The 25,528-nt window shown below is 40.1% G+C and overlaps 1 protein-coding gene across 2 annotated transcripts in view; it reads left to right on the top strand.

Moving 5' to 3' along the window:
- Positions 1–25,528, top strand: part of TACC1 (transforming acidic coiled-coil containing protein 1) — a 280,191-nt gene that overhangs the window by 212,904 nt on the left and 41,759 nt on the right. For both annotated transcript variants that reach the window (XM_053718086.1, XM_053718085.1), the window contains exons 8-10: positions 13,307–13,383; positions 13,527–13,570; positions 23,627–23,787. In XM_053718086.1, the coding sequence (XP_053574061.1) occupies positions 13,307–13,383; positions 13,527–13,570; positions 23,627–23,787 (282 nt within the window). The remainder of the gene's footprint in view (positions 1–13,306; positions 13,384–13,526; positions 13,571–23,626; positions 23,788–25,528) is intronic.

Genomic DNA, 25,528 nt, shown 5'->3' with positions numbered 1-25,528 from the left:
AGTAAATATGTTCATATAATTTTAACCACTTAGTAAACTAATTTTCCACAAGAGTAAGCAAAATTAAAAACTGACAACAGGAGAGACAAAGCTGCCCCTGTCGGACCCCTGATGCGCGTTTCACTGAGGACCCTCTGAGAAGTGTTCGTGAAACGGGCGTCAGGGGTCCGACAGGGGCAGCTTTGTCTCTCCTGTTGTCCGTTTTTAATTTTGCTTAGTCTTGTGGAAAATTAGTTTACTAAGTGGTTAAAATTATATCCTCTAATCCTTTATTGCTATATGTAAAAATTAATATAGCCCTCGGATTGTAAGGGCTTAGTTAACTTAAATTCTAACGGATTGAGGATATTTAACAGTGAACATATTTACTTAATGGCTATTATGCAAACCACAGAGTTTAAGTGGTTTTAATTCACAGCTTTTGCTACTGTATGAGTGTGAGTTCCTTAGCTGAAATAATAAACTTTAATGTATGAATGATTGGGAACGATTTTATTATTTTGAACACTTTATGAATTTAGTAGAGTAAAAGTTTGATAATACATAAGTGGATTTATTCTCTCTTTAAAACTTTGTTGTACTCTCAGTTATAACTAGTTTGCCTAGTTGTTGTCAGTTGTTTCAGTGAGTAATCCACTCCAGGTTTAGCTTTTTTACAAAATCTAAAATTCTAGTATTTTGAATATCATTTGCAATTGTAATATCATTTATATCATTTGTAAATACATGTAAAACCTGGTACTATTTTTACAACTCTACTCCCCCCAACCCCTTATCTCTAAACTTCTCATTCAGTTGATGAAATTTCAAATGACCAACAACATAATAATTTATCCTCTTCTGGTGAGGATCTATCTGATACAGAAGATTCTTCCTCAGACATTGACACTGACAAATCTACTTATTTAAAATAGAGTATATGCGTTCTTTATTAAAAGAAGTGTTAATTACTTTGGATATTGAGGTATCCAGTCCTCTTGACGTTAAGTCTAATAAACGTTTAAATGCTGTTTTTAAACCTCCTGTGGTTTCTCCAGGAGTTTTTCCTATTCCTGAAGCTATTTCTGATATGATTTCTAAGGAATGCAATAAGCCAGGTACTTCTTTTATTCCTTCTTCAAGGTTTAAAAAAATGTATCTTTTACCAGCAAATTCTATAGAGTTTTGGGAAAAAATCCCCAAAGTTGATGGGGCTATTTCTACTCTTGCTAAACGTACCACTATTCCTATGGAAGATAGTACTTCTTTTAAGGATCCTTTAAATAGGAAGCTTGAATCTTATCTAAGGAAGGCCTATTTATATTCAGGTCATCTTCTCAGAACTGCAATTTCTTTGGCTGATGTTGCGGCTGCATCAACTTTCTGGTTGGAGAATTTAGCGCAACAAGAATTGGATTCTGACATATCTAGCATTCGCTTACTGCAATATGCTAATCATTTTATTTGTGATGCCATTTTTGATATTATCAAAATTGATTTTAGATCCATGTCTTTAGCTATTTTAGCTAGAAGAGCTTTGTGGCTTAAATCTTGGAATGCTGATATGACATCTAAATCTAGATTACTATCTCTTTCTTTCCAAGGTAATAATTTATTTGGTTCTCAGTTGGATTCTATTATTTCAACTGTCACTGGGGGAAAGGGAGTTATTCTGCCTCAGGATAAAAAAACCTAAGGGTAAATCTAAGGCTTTTAACAGTTTTCATTCCTTTCGTCAAAATAAGGAACAAAAACTTAATCCTTCCCCCAAGGAATCTGTTTCCAATTGGAAGCCTTCCTCAAATTGGAATAAATCCAAACCATTTAGGAAACCAAAGTCAGCCCCTAAGTTCGCATGAAGGTGCGGCCCTCATTCCACCTCAGCTGGTAGGGGGCAGATTAAGGTTTTTCATGGATATTTGGATAAATTCTGTCCAAAATCAATGGATTCAGAGCATTGTCTCTCAAGGGTATCGAATAGGATTCAGAGTAAGATGTAAAGATCATAAATGTAAAGCTCTTAATGCTGACCTGAGCCATTGTTTTTGGTGCTGTCCCAAAATTAGGAAGATCTGGTATAAGACTAACGACTGGCTAAATAGAATTAATCATATACACTTTCAATTTAAGTTGGAACACATAATGTTCTTTATAGATGGACATAAAATAGGTACACAAAAACATATGTCAATTAAACTCGGCAATAATGGTCGGTAGACTACTCATACTGAAATACTGGAAATCTAGTAAAGCCCCAACCTTATCAGAATTTATTCAAAAACTGAAAAACCTACTAATTATGGAGCAAATGGACACATCAATAAATTCAGAAACACAAGTCAATTGTTTTATACTAAAATGGTGGAACGTAATTTCTAGCTTTCCGAAGGAAATACAATTACAACTGATTTCGCCCCTTCGGGGGTCAGTGTCAATGGAGCTTACTATTGCTAATAAACAATTCTTAGATGATAGAGCCTAGGTCTTACCGGTACAGAGTGCGGACGATGCGGAGTTGGTATGGGCGGGGGCGAGAGAGAGCGAATTTTAGTCCTTTTCCTTTTTTTTTTTTTTTCTCATGCCCAGGTTGTGGCATGTTATTTTTATTTGTTCTGTTTTAAAATAATAAGGTTCTATTGAATAAGCTACAGCGGTGAAAGATTATGAATAAGTAACTAAAATAAGTTCTTTGTTTGAATTTTGTATTATTGGTAATTTAGGAATTTTCATATAAAACATTAGAATCAGTGATAGAATACTCCCATATGATAAACAACACAATATGAATAGTAAAATATAAGAAAGCTATACATTATGCTATATTATTATTAAGACGTAAATGTCTTTGTTTGTATTGCTCATGATGGAAGGGATTGTCCTCTATTCTGATCTCTTTTGACCAATGTTATGGACAATAATCGATCATATGGACTTTGCTTTTGAAAGGTGGGACTAATAATCTTGATCTGATTTGATTTGATCTGATTTTATTCCAGATATTTTCGGTTACTGTGTTCTGAGTTATGTATCCACCTTTTTGGTATTGATATACAGCATGATTTGATTTTCTTTTTGTCTGTCCAATAACTTTCAATAAAGAAATATAATAATAAAAAAAAAAAGACCTCCAGTGAGAAGATTTTTTCTCTCACGTATCCCAGCAAATCCAGTAAAAGCTCAGGCTTCCCTGAAGTGTGTTTCAGACCTGGAGTCTTCAGGGGAAATCATGCCAGTTCCTTTTCAGGAACAAGGTTTGGGGTTTTATTCAAATCTATTCATTGTCCCAAAGAAGGAAAATTTATTCAGACCAGTTATGTAAGGGTACCAACTTTCAAGATGGTGACTATAAGGACTATTCTTCCTTTTGTTCAGTGAGGACATTATATGTCCACAATAGACTTACAGGATGCATACCTTCATATTCCGATTCATCCAGAACATTATCAGTTTCTGAGATTCTCTTTTCTAGACAAGCATTTACCAATGTGTTGCTCTTCCATTTGGCCTAGCAACAGCTCCAAGAATCTTTTCAAAGGTTCTAGGTGCCCTACTCTCTGTAATCAGAGAACAGGGTATTGCGGTGTTTCCTTATTTGGACGATATCTTGGTACTAGCTCAGTCTTTACGTTCTGCAGAATCTCACACAAATCAACTAGTATTGTTTCTTCGGAAACATGGTCGGAGGATCAATTTACTAAAAAGTTTCTTGATTCCTCAGACACGGGTCACCTTTTTAGGCTTCCAGATAGATTCAGTGTCCATGACTCTGCCTCTAACAGACAAGAGACGTTTAAAATTGGTTGCAGCCTGCCGGCACCTTTAGTCTCAGTCATTCCCTTCAGTGGCTATGTGCATGGAAGTTTTAGGTCTCTACAGCTTTGTATGCTGAACCAATGGTGCAGGGATTATACAAAGATATCACAATTAATATCCTTAAATCCCAATGTACGACACTCTCTGACATGGTGGATAGATCACCATCGTTTAGTTCAAGGGGCTTCTTTTGTTCGGCCAACCTGGACTGTGATCACATCAGATGCGAGTCTTTCAGGTTGGAGAGCTGTTTGGGGATCTCTGACAGCACAAGGGGTTTGGAATTCTCAAGAGGCGAGATTACCAATAAATATTTTAGAACTCCGTGCAATTCTCAGAGCTCTTCAGTTTTGGCCTCGGTTAAAGAGAGAACCGTTCATTTGTTTTCAGACAGACAATATCACAACAGTGGCATATGTCAATCATCAGGGTGGGACTCAGTCCCCAAGCTATGAAAGAAGCATCTCGGATACTTGCTTGGGCGGAATCCAGCTCCTGTCTAATCTCTGCGGTGCATATCCCAGGTGTAGACAATTGGGAGGCGGATTATCTCAGCCGTCAGACTTTACATCCAGGGGAGTGGTCTCTCCATCCAGATGTGTTTTCTCAGATTGTTCAGATGTGGGGTCTTCCAGAGATAGATCTCATGGCCTCTCATCTAAACAAGAAACTTCCCAGATACCTGTCCAGGTCCAGGGATGTTCAGGCGGAAGCAGTGGATGCGCTGACACTTCCTTGGTGTTATCCTGCTTACATTTTCCCGCCTCTAGTTCTTCTTCCAAGAGTGATCTCCAAAATCATCATGGAACAATTATTTGAGTTGCTGGTAGCTCCAGCATGGCCGGATGTCCAGTTGCCCGCCTTGGCCACTTCCGTTAAGGCCGGACCTAATGTCTCAAGGTCCGTTTTTCCATCAGGATCTCAAATCATTAAATTTGAAGGTATGAAAATTGAACGCTTAGTACTAAGTCATAGAGGTTTTTCTGACTCAGTGATTAATACTATGTTACAAGCTTGTAAATCTGTCTCTAGAAAGATTTATTATAGAGTTTGGAAGACTTACATTTCATGGTGTTCTCATAAATTCTCTTGGCATTCTTTTAGAATTCCTAGAATTTTACAGTTTCTTCAGGATGGTTTGGATAAGGGTTTGTCTGCAAGTTCCTTGAAGGGACAAATCTCTGCTCTTTCTGTTTTATTTCACAGAAAGATTGCTATACTTCCTGATATTCACCGTTTTGTACAGGCTTTAGTTCGTATTAAGCCTGTCATTAAATCAATTTCTCCTCCTTGGAGTCTTAATTTGGTTCTAAAGGCTTTACAGGCTCCTCCATTTGAGCCTATGCATTCTTTTGACATTAAACTACTTTCTTGGAAAGTGTTGTTCCTTTTGGCTATCTCTTCTGCTCTTTCTTGTGAGTCTCCTTTTCTGATATTTCAGCCAGATAAGGCAGTTTTGCGGACTTCTTTTCAATTTTTACCTAAGGTTGTGAATTTTAACAACATTAATAGAGAAATTGTTGTCCCTTCCTTGTGTCCTAATCCTATGAATTCTTTGGAAAGATCCTTACATTCTTTAGATGTGGTAAGAGCTTTGAAATATTATGTGGAAGCTACTAAAGATTTCAGGAAAACTTCCAGTTTGTTTTATTTTCTGGTCCTAGGAAAGGTCAGAAGGCTTCTGCTATTTCCTTGGCTTCTTGGTTGAAACTTTTGATTCATCAAGCTTATTTGGAGTCGGGTCAGGCCTGGCCTCAGATAATTACAGCTCATTCTACTAGATCAGTCTCCACTTCATGGGCCTTTAAGAATGAAGCTGCAGTTGATCAGATTTGCAAAGCGGCAATTTGGTCCTCTTTGCATACACTTACTAAATTCTACCGTTTTGATGTATTTGCTTCTTCAGAAGCAGTCTTTGGTAGAAAAGTTCTTCAGGCAGCTGTTTCAGTTTGATTCTTCTGTTTTTGATTTGAGTTTTTTTTCTCTCATTTATGAGAATAAACTTATTTTTTTGGGTTGTGGAAAATGGCTGTTTTTATTTTTATCCCTCCCTCTCTAGAGACTCTTGCGTGGAGTTCCACATCTTGGGTATTGGTATCCCATACGTCACTAGCTCATGGACTCTTGCCAATTACATGAAAGAAAAATTCATTTCTTTCATATTGGCAGGAGACAATGAGGCCCACCCTTTTTTATGGTGGTTATGATTTTTTGTATAAAGCACAATTATTTCCAAATTTCTTTGTTGATGCTTTTTACTCTTTTCTTTATCACCCCACTGCTTGGCTATTCGTTAAACTGAATTGTGGGTGTGGTGAGGCGGTGTTTTTATAGGCATTTTGAGGTTTGGGAAACTTTGCCCCTCCTGGTAGGATTGTATATCCCATACGTCACTAGCTCATGGACTCTTGCCAATATGAAGAAATTAATTTATCAGGTAAGTTCTTACATAAATTATGTTTTTTATATCCGATTCCGAATCGTCCTCGGATGAGGATTGTAATTCTGAGAGGCCCTCGGAGGAGGACCATGATTTGGCCCGGTTATCGCAAGTCTGCCAATCCTGTTTCTCGTGCCTGGATAGTTTACCGGGTCCCTCGGGCTCGGGGGACCCTGGGCCTTCCGTGCCATCTGCCTCTGGGGGCTCTGCTCCTCAGGAGGCGCCTTCCCACTCGCATACTCCTTTTACTTTTGAGGTCACCAATGTTACAGATTACCTCCGCGCAGGGTGGATTGTTTCCCCCGGAGTTTGCGGGGCATTTGCGTTTTAATATTTTAATGGTGCTTGTTCGATTGCAGGACCCTGAAGTTTCCTTGCAGTTATGTGCCTGTCTGCCTATTCCGGGCGTTCCGACCGTGAATGACACTGTAATATTCCCCCCGGGGTGTTTGTTCCCCCTTGTTGTTCTTTTTGTTATAGGATTGTGCGGCTTCGTGTCCTATTAATTTATTGGGGGATAATTTCCTTTATAGTTTGTCTCTGTTCTCACAAGGTTCTTCGAGATAGGCTAGTGGGGATGTTCCTCTCCCCAGTCGGTCTACTGTGAGCTTTCCCAGTCTTTTTTTCTGGAGTTTACGGTTTCAGTTTGCCAGGTCCTGCGGAAACATAGTTCCTTCTGGGCGGATGCCTGCGGGTGCCCTTGTTTTTCCTTTATCTGGTTTGGGTTACTTTTCTTTCTGTTTTCCCTATGGGGATTCTGGGATTGCTTGAATCAAGTTCTTCTACAGAAGTTGTTCCCTGATTTTTTTCCGGAGTTTTGAGTGTGACTTGTTACTTGTTAGTGACGCATGTTGAGCATGGCTGGTACGGCGTGGCCTGTTCAGCTATTTGTTTTTGAAAGAAAAAAAAAAACCAAAACACTATTCTTCTGGATCTTTGGGTCTGGATGTCAGAAGCAATTGGGCTGGTCCATGTCAGTCCGCACACAACGTCGGGACCGGTGGTGTCCCACCTTGTCCCTTCGCATCCCTGATCTGAGGGGTGTGGTCCTTACTGGGTGGAGCGGTTATTATGCCCTTTTGAGCTACTGTTGATGGTTCTCTTTGAGTCTTTGCCATCGTGTAGTTTAGGCTATTGTGCGGAGGTGGCCAATGTCCTCTACCTCCGCCCCTGGGAGCTTTTAAGCTCTGATGGGATTTTGGATGTCACTGGTGTCCTGGTAGTCTTTATCGCCCCTTGAGGGTTTGGGCCCGTGATTGCCTCGGTTCTTGAAATCCTGTACCTCGAGGCTACTGGTTAACGTTTTTTCCCTAATGGACTCGTGCTGCGGGTGTGATTTACAGTATCTATTGTGTCATCTTTGATTTGATTCAAGGTTCCTTTTCCTCATTGAGAGAGCCTGTCGCTGGTTGTCTTGGGGCATGTTGCCTTGGGCGTTGACTTATGGAAGTCTGGTTTCCTCCTTTATGATTCCATCGAGGATCTCACGGGAGTGTCTAGGGTTTGGAGCAGTCTAGCTCTGTCCTATCTGTATGTTCCTGTTATGCCCCTAGGATTTGGGGTTGAGCCAAGACGGGTCCTATTGTCTCTCTTTTAGTCATTTCGGTTTGATACCTTGGCGGAGGATGGGCTCTGGGCCTTCTTGTAAGGGGGTTCCTTTTTCCCATTCCTCTTTCGCGTCTAGGACTAGTTCTAGCTCGGTTTGTCATCTTTTCCCCGTTGTCTCTGCCTTCTGCAGACTTGTTAACGGCGCATTGGTTGGACTTGTTGGTTGCCTTGTTGCTTGTGTTAAGGGGGCTCGAGCGGTTGCTCTCAGTCTTGGCCCTTTTGTTGGGTCCTTAGAGGTCTGGTTTGCTTTCAGTCCTAGGATTTGCGCTGGTCACTTAACACTTTGGGCATTCTGTGCCTGTGCAATCATTTGTTGATTGGTTGGGTGTCCTGGGGACACGTGCTCTGTCTTGCGGTTTTTCTTGAGGGACTCTTGTCTCTCTTGGATCAGCTTCGTTGCCCAGTAAGCGAAAGCTTTTGCTGTTGGAAAACAGCTGCAGTAATTTTTCTTTGTCTGCTGGTAAGCTATTGAGCCCAGGTGGCTTACTGGTTAGCTTGTCTGTCTAGCAGGTTGCAGTTCCTGAGTTTGTACTCAGCTGCGATTAATTGCTATTTTCTATCTGATTCTTGCAGGCTTGCCCTTAGGGGTTGTGTACTCAGGTTTCAGGGGTTTTTTCCCGGGGTCTGGTCGCTTTTCTCAAGCATGCCGGGTGGTCCTTCCCTTACTTTTGTGTTTCTCTGGGACCGCTTTTTGCAAAATGTTTTTCGTTGCCGGTTTCAGACGAACTGGGACTTTGTGTTTCTTGGGAATCTGTTTTTAGGTGGGTGTCTTTATTGGTTCGCCTCTTACCCTTGGGTATAAATTTCCCATAAGTAATGAATGCGGCTGTGGACTCTTTCCCATTAGGAAGAAAAACATAAATTATGCTTACCTGATAACCTGATTTTCCTTTTCTTCTGTGGGAGTCCACAAAATATTGAACCTTTTTATTTTCCAGTATTAAATCTCCATTTACCTGTTTAATTTTTGTAAATCCCTTTGCAAAGCAATTTCATCCTGCACAGACCTAATGACCTTAAACTACTTTGTATAGCCTGCAAAAACAGAAATGTTGCTATTTAACCCCTTAATGACCACAGCACTTTTCCATTTTCTGTCCGTTTGGGACCAAGGCTATTTTTACATTTCTGCGGTGTTTGTGTTTAGCTGTAATTTTCCTTACTCTTTTACTGTACCCACACATATTATATACCGTTTTTCTCGCCATTAAATGGACTTTATAAAGATACCATTATTTTCATCATATTTTATAATTTACTATAAAAAAATTATAAAATATGAGGAAAAAATGGAAAAAAAACACTTTTTCTAACTTTGACCCCCAAAATCTGTTACACATCTACAACCACCAAAAAACACCCATGCTAAATAGTTTCTAAATTTTGTCCAGAGTTTAGAAATACCCAATGTTTACATGTTCTTTGCTTTTTTTATAGGGCCATAAATACAAGTAGCACTTTGCTATTTCCAAACCACTTTTTTTTTTAAATTAGCGCTAGTTACATTGGAACCCTGATATCTGTCAGGAATACCTAAATATCCCATGACATGTATATATATTTTTTTAGAAGACATCCCAAAGTATTGATCTAGGCCAATTTTGGTAAATTTCATGCCACCGTTTCACCGCCAAATGCGATCAAATAAAAAAAAAAGTTCACTTTTTCACATTTTTTTTTTTTTACAAACTTTAGGTTTCTCACTGAAATTATTTACAAACAGCTTGTGCAATTATGGCATAAATGGTTGTAATTTTTTCTCTGGGATCCCCTTTGTTCAGAAATAGCAGACATATATGGCTTTGGAGTTGCTTTTTAGTAATTAGAAGGTCGCAAAATGCCATTGCGCACCACACGTGTATTATGCCCAGCAGTGAAGGAGTTAATTAGGGAGCATGTAGGGAGCTTTTTGGGGTAATTTTAGCTTTAGTGTAATGTAGTAGACAACCCAAAGTATTGATCTAGGCCCATTTTGGTATATTTCATACCACCATTTCACCGCCATATGCGATAAAATTAAAAAAAAGTTATATTTTTCCAAATTTTAGGTTTCTCACTGAAATCATTTACAAACAGCTTGTGTAATTATGGCATAAATGGTTGTAAATGTTTCTCTGGGATCCCCTTTGTTCAGAAATAGCAGACATATATGGCTTTGGTGTTGCTTTTTGTTATTTAGAAGGCCGCTAAATGCCGCTGCGCATCACACGTGTATTATGGCTAGCAGGGAAGGGGTTAATTAGGTAGCTTGCAAGGTTAATTTTAGCTTTAGTGTAGAGATCAGCCTCCCACCTGACACATCACCCCCTCCAGATCCCTCCCAAACAGCTCTCTTACCTCCCCCACCCCACAATTGTCCCCACCATCTTAAGTACTGGCAGAAAGTCTGCCAGTACTAAAATAAAAGGCATCCTTTTTTTTCTTTTTTTTCCCCCTTTGCATATTTATATATGCTGCTGTGTAGGATCCCCCCTTAGCCCCCAAACCTCCCTGCCCCCCCCCCCCAAACAGCTCTCTAACCTCCCCCTCTACCCTCTTGGCAGCCATCTTGGGTACTGGCAGCTGTCTGCCAGTACCCAGTTTACACTATATAGTCTCTTTTTTATTTGTTATTTTATTTTTTGCTGTAGTGTAGCCCAAGACCAACCTCCACCCCCTCCCAGATCCCTTAGATTACTTTTTTGGGGCATTTCTTCCTCCCTTCCTCCCACTTATACTTGATAATTTTCTGTAGTGTAGCGGTTCCCACCCGCTCCCTCCCCGTGCACGCGTCCGCCCGCCGCCCCGCGCGCATTGTGCGCGCGCCCGACTTTCCCGCCCCCGATCCCGCCCCCCTCTGTGTCTTAGAACCCATCGATGGCCGCCCACCCGCCTCCCACTGCAGCTCCCACCCACCAACGAATGCTGCCATCGATGTCCGGTGTAGAGAGGGCCACAGAGTGGCTCTCTCTGCACCGGAGGGGTACAAACTGTTATTGCAGGATGCCTCAATATCGAGGCATCCTGCAATAACCGGAAAGCAGCTGGACGCTTACAGCTGCTTTCCAAACCGAGGACGTACGCCATACGTCCTCAGGCGTTAACTGTATTTTTTCTGAGGACGTATGGCGTACGTCCTCGGTCATTAAGGGGTTAATCCTTGTTCCAAGTAACTAATAAAAATATTAAAAGAACAGGGCCCATTACTGATCCCTGGGGACTCCACTTATTACCTTTGTCCAATCTGAGCATGATACATTTACTACTGCTCATTCCTCTCTATTTATCTAGTTATTTATAAGTGACCCTTTTGAAAGAGGAGAAGCTGCCCTTTTAAATAAGGGGTCATATGCTCTTATATGCTATATTGTAAGCTTAGGAAGCCGTTTTCAAATTTAGGACTCTACTTTTTTTGTATGACGGGCACCTTTTTTTTCTTCTCTTACTCCTCACACTATATATAAGCATAGCATATACTATTTGATGTGTTTAAGGGACATACACACACTTTACCTTAAATTTTAAGAGCAATTGGGTAAAAAAAAAAAAAAAACTGTGTGAGCTGCAGAGAGGGAGGCTGACAGCACTTCTCCAGGCTGGGAAAGCACCACACATTAAAGAAGTAGATGATATTAACAATAGGTTATCCGTGTCCAGGCTCCTCTTACCTCTGTTCATTGCTTTTTGTCTGTGTTAAGTTGTGCAGTGTTCGGCTATGACACACTCGCCACCACGCTCGGACATAGAGAAGAATTCTTAGAAAAATACACTTAGGAGAAAGACCGGTGGAACCCGAAAAAAAAAAAAACATTTCAAATGGTTCCCCTGTATTGAAGTTGCCACTACACACCCTTAAACTGTGGCAACCCAGCCCCAGATGCTGCATCCCACTGGGATTTCTCCCTGTGGGCTAATCCAGCCCTGCGCTCAGGTTTCTATATATTGATCAATGTGGCAACAGTGAACACCTAACTGAACCATAGTCATATGGAATATCATCAGAGGGTGGGATATACGGGTACCTATACTGACCCCTACAGTATTTGAGAACCCTTATTTAAAAGCCGCAATCCTGCCCTTTCAAATGAGTGTGTTTGTGGCCATCCTATAGTTAGCTGACTGTCAAAACAATGATAAATACCTTGCAGAATTGTTTCTATTGTGGTAATTGCTGCTATTTTTAACAAATCTTTATTAACCCTCATAGAAATATATCATTAGACCCTTCATTTGAAAGAGTGAGGTCCCATGATTTTAATAAGGTTTTCATGCTATTTACTATGAAAATGACACGTCATTTTTTTTGCATTTCATATGGTGATGTTTTCCTATATTATGGTATTTCTGAAAACTAAAGTTATTTTCTAAAAATTCTTCGTCTTATGGGGTTAAAGATGCAATCTGACAACATATAAAAAAAACATGAGGTGATGATTCAGTTAAAGGGACATTCCGGTCAAAAATTAAATGCACATAGATGAATTACATCTTTGAATAGAACCATATTTGCAATATTCATGTATTGGCAAAAAATCACTTCTTTAATCATAACATTTTTCTCTGCATTTTTCTCTGCACGTGCATGTGAAACATAGCTAGAAATGCTCAGTTCACCAGCATTTTAAATGCTGCAGCTGCTCTGAGTGCCAGTGGGGCTTGTATTCATGTCAGCAATTAACCAACTGAGTCATTACCAGACGCTACAAGCACCTTAGGCTCTCTGAGTGAGTAAATGCTGTGTTTACAATGCTGGTGCACGGTGAATACTTAAATACAATTTTGAAACCGCTATAACTTTTATTAGAAGAATGTTTGCTAATACATGTATATTACAAAATGCTTCTATTCAAAACTGAAATGTATCCATGTGGATTCCAATTTTGGCTGGAAAGTCTGCATTGAACCACTTGCATTATTTACAAGTTTTAAATTTCAATGGGAAATAGGTCTCACAAAACTCCTTTTTCCTCTTTTACAACTAGTTGAGCTGGGTGTAGTTTTTTTCAGTGTATCAACAGCCTCCGACGGTGTATTTGCACTTTAATTGTAAACCTGGTATAAGTTCTTAACGGCTTCTTATACTTTCTGTGGGACGCAACAATTTTTTTGGCAGCCGGACCCCGCAAACCTAATTATAGCTCAATAGAAATGAGCCCTTACTCTGTCAATTGCTGACATGATACAAGCCCCACTAGTGCTCTGGACAGCTGCAATATTTAAAATGCTGGTGCACTGAGAATATCTAGCTATGCATCATGAAAAAACTAAAACAGTGTTAACTTTTACTAGAAATTTTTATGCCAATACATGTATATTTCAACTGTTTCATTTCAAAGATGTAATTCAGCTATGTGCATTTCAATTTTGATCGGAATATCCCTTTAAAGGGGATGTGCACAGTTTACCTTTACATTTCTCATTAAATGAGTATACAAATAAATAAACCCAGTATTCAATTATAAATATTTTCTATTTTTTTATTATCAGGTTATTATGAAGGAGACCGAAGCCAAGGACTGGCAATCAAAGTATGAGGATAGTCACAAAGAAGTGCTTGAAATGAGGTAAATTCCAAACTGCTGTTGAGTAACTGTTTTTATTCGTTAATGACCATGTATATTTTACTATCTTTATATACAGCACTATTGATTTGGTTATGTTACATAATGATCAGTAAACTTATTTTTACTTTTTTTTTTTACTGCAGGAAAATTGTTGCAGAATACGAGAAAACCATTGCTCAGATGATTGGTGAGATTCAATATAACCCACTTATAATAATGTGTAATATGTAAAACAGAGCTATATCTTATTTAATTTTCTCCAACATTGGTGTGTCCGGTCCACGGCGTCATCCTTACTTGTGGGAATATCTCTTCCCCAACAGGAAATGGCAAAGAGTCCCAGCAAAGCTGGCCATATAGTCCCTCCTAGGCTCCGCCCACCCCAGTCATTCTCTTTGCCGTTGCACAGGCAACATCTCCACGGAGATGGTTAAGAGTATGTGGTGTTTAGTTGTAGTTTTTTTATTCTACTATCAAGAGTTTGTTATTTTAAAATAGTGCTGGTATGTACTATTTACTCTGAAACAGAAAAAGATGAAGATTTCTGTTTGTGAGAGGAAGATGATTTTAGCAGACAGTAACTAAAATCGATTGCTGTTTCCACATAGGACTGTTGAGATGAAGTAACTTCAGTTGGGGGAAACAGCAGACTTTTCTGCTTAAGGTATGACTAGCCATATTTCTAACAAGACTGTGTAATGCTGGAAGGCTGTCATTTCCCCTCATGGGGACCGGTAAGCCATTTTCTTAGTCTCAAACAGAATAAAGGGCTTAATATGGGCTATAAAACTGGTAGACACTTTTATGGGCTAAATCGATTGCTTTATTTGGACATTTTATACATGTTTATGCTGATAATTCACACTTATAAGCTTGGGGAACGTTTATTAACGTCAGGCACTATGTTAGACACCTTTTCCAGTCAGGAAGGGCCTTCCCAGTTGTAGGCTGAGCCTCATTTTCGCGCCATTACTGTGCAGTTGTTTTTGAGTGCAAGACATGCAGATGCATGTGTGAGGACCTGAAAGTAGTTGGAAAAGTTCCTAGAAGGCGTCATTTGGTATCGTATTCCTCTCTGGGCTTGGTAAAGTCACAGCAAAGGCTGTAGCTGGGACTGTATAGGGGTTAAATCTGTAACCGGCTCTGGTTTTGTTATTTTAAGGGTTAAAGCTCTGAAAATTGGTGTGCAATACTTTTAATGCTTTAAGACACTGTGGTGAAATTTTGGTAAATTTTGAACAATTCCTTCATATATTTTCACATATTCAGTAATAAAGTGTGCTCTGTTTAAAATTTAAAGAGACAGTAACGGTTTTGTTTTAAAACGGTTTTTGTGCTTTATTGACAAGTTTAAGCCTGTTTAACATGTCTGTGCCTTCAGATAAGCTATGTTCTATATGTATGAAAGCCAATGTGTCTCCCCCTTCAAAATTGTGTGATAATTGTGCCATAGCGTCCAAACAAAGTAAGGACAGTACTGCCACAGATAATGAAATTGCCCAAGATGATTCCTCAGATGAAGGGAGTAGACATGGTTCTACATCATCTCCTTCTGTGTCTACGCCAGTTTTGCCCACGCAGGAGGCCCCTAGTACTTCTAGCGCGCCAATGCTTATTACCATGCAACAATTGACGGCTGTAATGGATAACTCCATAGCAAATATTTTATCCAAAATGCCTGAATATCAGAGAAAGCGCGATTGCTCTGTTTTAAACACTGAAGAGCAGGAGGGCGCTGATGATAATTGTTCTGTCATACCCTCACACCAATCTGAAGGGGCCATGAGGGAGGTTTTGTCAGATGGGGAAATTTCAGATTCAGGAAAAATTTCTCAACAGGCTGAACCTGATGTTGTGACATTTAAATTTAAATTAGAACATCTCCGCGCACTGCTTAAGGAGGTGTTATCTACTCTGGATGATTGTGACAACTTTGTCATTCCAGAAAAATTATGCAAGATGGACAAGTTCCTAGAGGTTCCGGTGCACCCCAACGCTTTTCCTATACCCAAGCGGGTGGCGGACATAGTGAATAAGGAGTGGGAGAAGCCCGGCATACCTTTTGTTCCCCCTCCTATATTTAAGAAATTATTTCCTATGGTCGACCCCAGAAAGGACTTATGGCAGACAGTCCCTAAGGTCGAGGGGGCAGTTTCTACTCTAAACAAGCGCACTACTATTCCTATCGAAGATAGTTGTGCTTTCAAAGATCCTATGGATAAAAAATTGGAAGGTTTGCTTAAAAAGATTTTTGTACAGCAAGGTTACCTCCTACAATCCATTTCGTGCATTGTTCCTGTCACTACAGCAGCGTGGTTCTGGTTCGAGGAACTAGAAAAGTCGCTCAGTAGAGAGACTCCATATGAGGAGGTTATGGACAGAGTTCACGCACTTAAGTTGGCTAACTCTTTTATTTTAGATGCCGCTTTGCAATTAGCTAGATTAGCGGCGAAAAATTCAGGGTTTGCAATTGTGGCGCGCAGAGCGCTTTGGCTAAAGTCTTGGTCAGCGGATGTATCATCCAAGACAAAATTGCTTAACATCCCCTTCAAGGGTAAAACTCTCTTTGGACCAGAATTGAAAGAGATTATCTCAGACATCACTGGGGGAAAGGGCCACGCCCTCCCACAAGATAGGCCTTTCAAGGCCAAGAATAAGTCTAATTTTCGTTCCTTTCGTAATTTCAGGAACGGACCGGCCTCTAATTCTGCATCCTCTAAGCAAGAGGGTAATGCCTCACAGTCCAAACCAGCCTGGAAACCGATGCAAGGCTGGAACAAGGGTAAGCAGACCAAGAAGCCTGCTACCGCTAACAAAACAGCATGAAGGAGTAGCCCCCGATCCGGGACCGGATCTAGTGGGGAGCAGACTCTCTCTCTCTTTGCTCAGGCTTGGGCAAGAGATGTTCAGGATCCCTGGACGCTAGATATAGTTTCTCAGGGTTATCTTCTGGAATTCAAGGAACTACCCCCAAGGGGAAGGTTCCACATATCTCACTTATCCTCAAACCAAATAAAGAGACAGGCGTTCTTACATTGTGTAGAAGACCTGCTAAAGATGGGAGTGATACACTCAGTTCCAAGGACGGAACAAGGAATGGGATTTTACTCAAATCTGTTCGTAGTTCCCAAAAAAGAGGGAACCTTCAGACCAATTCTGGATTTAAAGATCCTAAACAAATTTCTCAGGGTACCATCGTTCAAAATGGAAACCATTCTAACGATTCTACCCACTATCCAGGAAGGTCAATTTATGACTACCGTGGATCTAAAGGATGCGTACCTACATATTCCTATCCACAAAGAACATCATCAGTTCCTAAGGTTCGCCTTTCTGGACAAATATTACCAGTTTGTGGCCCTCCCATTCGGATTAGCCACTGCTCCAAGGATTTTCACAAAGGTACTCGGGTCCCTTCTAGCGGTTCTAAGACCGAGGGGCATTGCAGTAGTACCATACTTGGACGACATTCTAATACAAGCGTCGTCCCTTTCAAAAGCAAAGGCTCATACAGACATCGTTCTGGCCTTTCTCAGATCTCACGGATGGAAGGTGAACATAGAAAAAAGTTCTCTGTCTCCGTCAACAAGAGTTCCCTTCCTGGGAACAATAATAGATTCCTTAGAAATGAGGATCTTTCTGACAGATGTCAGAAAGTCAAAACTTCTAAGCGCTTGTCAAGTTCTTCATTCTGTTCCACGTCCTTCCATAGCTCAGTGCATGGAAGTAGTAGGGTTGATGGTTGCAGCAATGGACATAGTTCCTTTTGCGCGAATTCATCTAAGACCATTACAACTGTGCATGCTGAAACAGTGGAATGGGGACTATACAGACTTGTCTCCAGTGATTCAAGTAGATCAGAAGACCAGAGATTCACTCCGTTGGTGGATATCCCTGGACCACCTATCCCAGGGAATGAGCTTCCGCAGACCAGAGTGGGTCATTGTCACGACCGAAGCCAGTCTAGTGGGCTGGGGTGCGGTCTGGGAATCCCTGAAAGCTCAGGGACTATGGTCTCGGGAAGAGTCTCTTCTCCCGATAAACATTCTGGAACTAAGAGCGATATTCAATGCTCTCAGGGCTTGGCCTCAGCTTGCAAAGGCCAGATTCATAAGATTCCAATCAGACAACATGACGACTGTTGCGTATATCAATCATCAGGGGGGAACAAGGAGTTCCCTGGCGATGAAAGAAGTAACCAAAATAATACAATGGGCGGAGAATCACTCCTGCCATCTATCTGCGATCCACATCCCAGGTGTGGAAAACTGGGAAGCGGATTTTCTGAGTCGTCAGACATTCCATCCGGGGGAGTGGGAACTCCACCCGGAGATTTTTGCCCAGTTGACTCAATTATGGGGCATTCCAGACATGGATCTGATGGCGTCTCGTCAGAACTTCAAGGTTCCTTGCTACGGGTCCAGATCCAGGGATCCCAAGGCGACTCTAGTGGATGCACTAGTAGCGCCTTGGACCTTCAACCTAGCTTATGTGTTCCCACCGTTTCCTCTCATTCCCAGGCTGGTAGCCAGGATCAAACAGGAGAGGGTCTCGGTGATCTTGATAGCTCCTGCGTGGCCACGCAGGACTTGGTATGCAGACCTGGTGAATATGTCATCGGTTCCACCATGGAAGCTACCTTTGAGACAGGACCTTCTTGTTCAGGGTCCATTCGAACATCCAAATCTGGTCTCCCTCCAGCTGACGGCTTGGAGATTGAATGCTTGATTCTATCAAAGCGTGGGTTTTCAGATTCTGTGATTGATACTCAGGCCAGAAAACCGGTAACTTCAGGCCAGAAAACCGGTAACTAGAAAGATTTACCATAAAATATGGAAAAGATATATCTGCTGGTGTGAATCCAAGGGATTCCCTTGGAATAAGATAAAAATTCCTAAGATTCTTTCCTTTCTGCAAGAAGGTTTGGATAAAGGATTATCTGCGAGTTCTCTAAAGGGACAGATTTCTGCTTTATCTGTCTTACTACACAAACGACTGGCAGCTATGCCAGATGTTCAAGCATTTGTTCAGGCTCTGGTTAGGATCAAGCCTGTTTACAGACCTTTGACTCCTCCCTGGAGTTTAAATCTAGTTCTTTCAGTTCTTCAAGGGGTTCCGTTTGAACCTCTACATTCCATAGATATTAAGTTGTTATCTTGGAAAGTTTTGTTTTTGGTTGCTATTTCTTCTGCTAGAAGAGTTTCAGAGTTATCTGCTCTGCAGTGTTCTCCGCCCTATCTGGTGTTCTATGCAGATAAGGTGGTTTTGCGTACTAAGCCTGGTTTTCTTCCAAAGGTTGTTTCTAACAAAAATATTAACCAGGAGATAGTTGTACCTTCTTTGTGTCCGAATCCAGTTTTAAAGAAGGAACGTTTGTTACACAATTTGGACGTAGTCCGTGCTCTAAAATTCTATTTAGAAGCTACAAAAGATTTCAGACAAACATCTTCTCTGTTTGTCGTCTATTCTGGTAAAAGGAGAGGTCAAAAAGCGACTTCTACCTCTCTTTCCTTTTGGCTTAAAAGCATCATCCGATTGGCTTACGAGACTGCCGGACGGCAGCCTCCTGAAAGAATCACAGCTCACTCCACTAGGGCTGTGGCTTCCACATGGGCCTTCAAGAACGAGGCTTCTGTTGATCAGATATGTAAGGCAGCGACTTGGTCTTCACTGCACACTTTTGCCAAATTTTACAAATTTTATACTTTTGCTTCTTCAGGGGCTATTTTTGGGAGAAAGGTTTTGCAAGCCGTGGTGCCTTCCGTTTAGGTTACCTGATTTGCTCCCTCCCTTCATCCGTGTCCTAAAGCTTTGGTATTGGTTCCCACAAGTAAGGATGACGCCGTGGACCGGACACACCAATGTTGGAGAAAACAGAATTTATGCTTACCTGATAAATTACTTTCTCCAACGGTGTGTCCGGTCCACGGCCCGCCCTGGTTTTTTAATCAGGTCTGATTAATTATTTTCTCTAACTACAGTCACCACGGTACCATATGGTTTCTCCTATATTTTTCCTCTTGTCCGTCGGTCGAATGACTGGGGTGGGCGGAGCCTAGGAGGGACTATATGGCCAGCTTTGCTGGGACTCTTTGCCATTTCCTGTTGGGGAAGAGATATTCCCACAAGTAAGGATGACGCCGTGGACCGGACACACCGTTGGAGAAAGTAATTTATCAGGTAAGCATAAATTCTGTTTTTCCCCCCTTTGTTTTTTTCACAGCCAGAGCAGCTTCCCCCACCCGGAGATCCTCTCTTTACACGTTGTCAATGACTAATCCGGCTTCCTCCAATCACGACTTTCCCCCAGGGTAGTCGTTGCCTGAGGCCATGCCGTGATTGGAGGAAGCTGGATTAGTCATTGATGACGTGTGAAGAGAGGATCTCCGGGTGGGGGAAGCTGCTCTGGCTGTGAAAAAAACAAAGGTACGTTTTTAATCAAAACGGCTGTTTTCTAAACTTTGATGAATGAAAGTGCACCTGTTTTTAATAGTATTTTTAAAAACCGGGCTTTCATTCATCAAAGTTTACCTTCACTTTAATAACTTCCATTATTTCAAAAGCATGGTGTGACAACTGATTTCAAACATGTGGCCTAGCAATTATATTGAGAAGCCAGCTACATAGATATGCTTTATAGATATGTAGAATAACACCCCCCAAAAAACTCTGTGTTTCACCCCTCAGTCTATTCTATTGGGCTAAATCAGGTGACATGTTGCTAACTAAAAAAACATAGAAAAGAGTGTGTTGTCTGTCACTAGTTCAAACAGGGAAGTCTAGTGTGGGATCTCTGTAGCTGCAGCAAATAAGGAAGGATGCTAAATATGTCCAGTAAGTTAACAGCTTAAAGGGACAGTCAACACCAGAATTTTTGTTGTTTAAAAAGAAAGATAATCCCTTTATTACCCATTCCCCAGTTTTGCATAACCAACACAGTTATATTAATATACTTTTTACCTCTGTGATTATCTTGTATCTAAGCCTCTACAGACTGCCCCCTTATTTCAGTTCTTTTGACAGACTTGTTTTTTAGCCAATCAGTGCTCACTCCAGGGTACCTTCACGTGCATGAGCTCAATGTTATCTATATGAAACACATGAACTAATACCCTCTAGTGGTCAAAATGCATTCAGATTAGAGGCCGTCTTCAAGGTCTAATAAACTAGCATATGAACCTCCTAGAATTAGCTTTCAACTAAGAATATCAAGAGAACAAAGCAAAATTGGTGATAAAAGTAAAATTACATTCCCTATTTAAATCATGAGGTTTTTTTTTGGACTCGACTGTCCCTTTAAGTAAAATGGTATAAGAGGACCCATGAGTAGACTAAGCAAGCTTATATTACCGTTTGCTTTTGACTAACTTTGCTTTATTGGGAGGACTGTGCATAAATATAGTGATGTATATGGCTGTAGCACTAGTGTTAATAACAGCGTACTGAATTGACCTAACCATCAACAAACCAATTGTTGTTTATTTGAAGAACTAAATAAGGATTATCCTGGTTTTGTGATAAATTAACTATTAATGAGTATTAATACACTATTTGTTTGATGTTAAAGGGACAGTCTAGTCAAAATTAAACTTTCATGATTCAGATAGGGCATGCAATTTTAAACAACTTTCCAATTTTCTTCTATTATCTAATTTGCTCAATTCTTTAGATATCCTTTGTTGAAGAAATAGCAATGCACATGTGTGAGCCAATCACACAAGGCCTCTAGGTGCAGCAACCAATCAGCAGCTACTGAGCATATCTAGATATGCTTTTCAGCAAGTGATATCAAGAGAATGAAGCAAATTAGATAATAGAAGTAAATTAGAAAGTTGTTTAAAATGACATGCTCTTTCTAAATCACGAAATAAAAAAATTGGCTTTCATGTCCCTTTAAATTTAATATTTCAGGGATCCCTATTCGATAACATTTCAAAGGTTACAAATGTGTGTTGTATACACAAGATATATTAGTTGTTTTATTTGAATTAGTAAACTTTAATACTACCCCAATTTGGAAAATGTTGGGACAGTATGGAAAATGCAAAAAATTCAACCAAAAGTTTCAAATTCAATTCACCCTGTATTATATTGAAACACATTATTAACACATACTTTGATGTTTTACTTTGTATATTTTCAAAAATACATTCAATTCACACTTATTTCAAATCTGATGACTGCAAAATGTTCCAAAAAACTTGGGACAGGTGCAATTTAGGACTAATATGATGTGACAAGTTGAAATAAGAAGGTGATGTGAACCAGGTGAGGCAATCATGTAATCATAGTATATAAGGAGCCTCCAAAAAAGGTCTAGTCCTAGAGCAAGGATGGGTTGAGGCTTGCTAATCTGCCAACAGATGCCTCCGCAAATAATCCAACACTTTGAGAACAACATTCCCCAAAGACAAATCAGTAGGATTTTGGCCATTTCACCTTCTACAGTGTACAATATAATTAAAAGATTCAAGTAATCCGGTCAAATCTCTGTGCATAAAGGGCAAGGCTGAAAACTACTTCTGAATGCGTGTGTTCTCTGATCCCTCAGACATCACTGTCTCAAAAACTTTCATAAATCATAAGCAATGGATATCCTGACATTGGCTTGGAAAAACTTTGGTAAACCTTTGTCAGTCAACACCATTCGCCGATGCATCCACATATGCAAGTTAAGGTTTTACTATGCAAAGCAGAAGCCATACATCAACACTGTCTAGAAGCGCCTCAGACTTCTCTAGGCTCGGTCTCATCTGAGATGGGCAGTAGCACAGTGGAATTGTGTTTTGTGCTCCAACGAGTCAACATTTCAAATAGTTTTTGGAAAAAACAGCCGTTAGGCCAGTGAGAAAAGGACCATTCAAGCTTATCAGCATCAGGTCCAAATGCCAGCATTTGTCATGGCATGGGGGTGTGTCAGTGCCCATGGCATGGGTAACTTGCACATCTGTGAGGGCACCATTAATGCAGAAAGATATGTATACATTTTGGAGTAACACATGCTGCCATCCAGATGTCGTCTTTTCCAGGGACGAATCTGCATTTTCCAGCAGGACAACGCCAAAACCACATTCTGCCAGAATTACAAGCGCATGGTTACGTAAGCAGAGAGTGTGCTAGCATGGCCTGTCTGCAGTTCTGACCTGTCTTTGAGAACGTGTGGCACATTATGAAGCGCAAAATAAGGCAATGAAGGCCCCGTACAGTTGCGCAGCTGAAGACATGCATAATGGATGAATGGGGGAAAATTCTGCTTGCTAAACTTAACCAACTGGTGTCTTCAGTGCCCAAATGCTTAATATGTGTTATTACAAGAAAAGGTGATGTTACACAGTGGTAAACAGTCAACTGTCCCAACTATTTGGGAGTGTGTTGCAGTCATCAGATTTATAATGAGTGTATATTTTTAAAAATACATTAAATTCACAAAGTAAAACAACAAATAAAGTGTTAATTATGTGTTTTCAATATAGTACAGGGTGAAATTACTCTTTTTGTTTGTTTGTTTTTTCTGCATTTTCCCTACTGTCCCAACTTTTTTGGAATTGGGGTTGTAAAATTAATATGCTCTCTATGCATCTTGTGCTAAGAATTATCAGCATTTATGGATATTTACTAATAGTATATCAATGCAATATGTGGATTTGTACTGAACAAGATCTATGGTTTATTTTTCTTACACACACACATACAGCACTATAATGTATATAATGCGGTGAAGATAAAAAATCATCTTTGAGGAATCTATCCACACGTACACACACACATTTGGCTACCTCAATCAATAAGTGTATAGCAGGGTTTAAACATCGTATTTGTCAGTTTCAAATAAAAATACACAGTGGATTCACACACATTTACAACTCTCAAACATTTGATGAGGTATGGCTAGACGTGCAATGAGTGTTGATCAGACTGTAATTATATTTCTATAAGCCCTTGTGGCCGAAAGTGTTCTGCTGATTTGTTTGTTACTAAGATGTATAAGATTTAATGAACTATTATACTTTATTTATAAAGCGCCACTGTCCATGTGTACAGTTAATATAAGTAAAACAGTGATACAATACTTGTAAGAACAAGACATTTGACAAACGAATACAGGAGGAATTGAGTTGTACATTCTTATATTTTTTCCAATTGGCTTCTAAATTCTAAACAAAGGTTTTTATTGTTTTATTAATAAAGGACCATTATCATTTCACTTGCACAACTTGTGATTTTATTTTTTTTTCTTGAGCAGAGGATGAGCACAAGAGTAAGATGGTTTCCCAAAAGAGTCTTCAGCAGCTAAGCCTGGAAAAAGATCAAGCCATAGCAGACCTTAACTCTGTGGAGAGATCTCTCTCAGACCTCTTCAGGCGATATGAAAACCTCAAGGGTGTCCTGGAGGGGTTTAAGAAGGTACCTTCTAGATATATAGAAAATATATAGAAAGTATTGTTTATTAGACTTACAAAAGGTAATGTTAGAAGTCAATTAACCTTCATCCTGTACAGAAAAGAATTTGATGAGTAATGGCAATAGCCAAGGGATAAGATTAGGAGGGAGTTAATAGATGGACTATGCACCTCACTAGCCTTTCCAGGACCCATGGTCAGTAAGATGCCATATAGAGGAGCTGTTTAAAGGGACACTGAACACAAATTTTTTCTTTTGTGATTCAGATAGAGCAGACAATTTTAAGCAACTTCCTAATTTACTCATAATAATTTTTCTTCTCTTGCTATCTTTATTTGAAAAAGAAGGCATCTAAGCTAAGGAGACAGCAATTTCTTCTGTTAAGTGTGATCAGTCCACGGGTCATCATTACTTCTGGGATATTAACTGCTCCCCTACAGGAAGTGCAAGAGGATTCACCCAGCAGAGCTGCATATAGCTCCTCCCCTCTACGTCACTCCCAGTCATTCTCTTGCACCCAGCAACTAGATAGGTCGTGTGAGAGGACTATGGTGATTATACTTAGTTTTATATCTTCAATCAAAAGTTTGTTATTTTAAAATAGCACCGGAGTGTGTTATTACCTCTCTGGCAGAGTTTGAGGAAGAATCTACCAGAGTTTTGCTATGATTTTAGCCGGAGTAGTTAAGATCATATTGCTGTTCTCGGCCATCTGAGGAGTGAGGTAAACTTCAGATCAGGGGACAGCGGGCAGATGAATCTGCATAGAGGTATGTAGCAGTTTTTATTTTCTGACAATGGAATTGATGAGAAAATCCTGCCATACCGATATAATGTCATGTATGTATACTTTACACTTCAGTATTCTGGGAGAATGGTACTTCACTAGAATTACACTGTAAGAAAGACATAAAGCTGTTTAATAACTAGAGATTATGTTTAACGTTTTTGCTGGAATGTAAAATCGTTTTCATTTGCTGAGGTACTGAGTGAATAAATGTTTGGGCACCATTTTTCCACTTGGCAGTTGCTTAAATCTGTTTTTTCTGTCAGTTTCTGTTCTCCCTCACTGCTGTGTGTGTGGGGGAGGGGCGCTTTTACTATGCATCAAATATTTCAGTCAGCAACTCGTATTCCCTGCATGATCTGGTTCATCTCTACAGAGCTCAGGGGTCTTCAAAACTTATTTTGAGGGAGGTAATTTCTCTCAGCAGAGCTGTGAGAATTATAGTTTGACTGAAATAAAAACTTTTATTCTGTAATTTGTTTCCTGCTTTCAGAAATTGTTATCTTTGCTAATGGGATTAAACCTTTGCTAAAGTTGTGTTGTTTACAAGGATTGAGGCTATAACTGTTTCAATTTATTAATTTTTAACTGTCATAGATCTTCTGTGCTTCTTAAAGGCACAGTACGTTTTAATATTATTCTATTTGAATTGTATTTCCAAGTTGCAATTTTATTTGCTAGTGTGTTAAACATGTCTGATTCAGAAGATGATACCTGTGTCATTTGTTGCAATGCCAAAGTGGAGCCCAATAGAAATTTATGTACTAACTGTATTGATGCTACTTTAAATAAAAGTCAATCTGTACAAATTGAACAAATTTCACCAAACAACGAGGGGAGAGTTATGCCGACTAACTCGCCTCACGTGTCAGTACCTACATCTCCCGCTCAGAGGGAGGTGCGTGATATTGTAGCGCCGAGTACAGCTGGGCGGCCATTACAAATCACATTACAGGA

The sequence above is a fragment of the Bombina bombina genome, chromosome 6 (genome assembly GCF_027579735.1).
Source record: "Bombina bombina isolate aBomBom1 chromosome 6, aBomBom1.pri, whole genome shotgun sequence".
NCBI classification, from domain to species: Eukaryota; Metazoa; Chordata; class Amphibia; order Anura; family Bombinatoridae; genus Bombina; species Bombina bombina.
The sequence above is the reverse complement of the archived record's forward strand: the minus strand, read 5'-3'. Positions and strand labels throughout refer to the sequence as shown.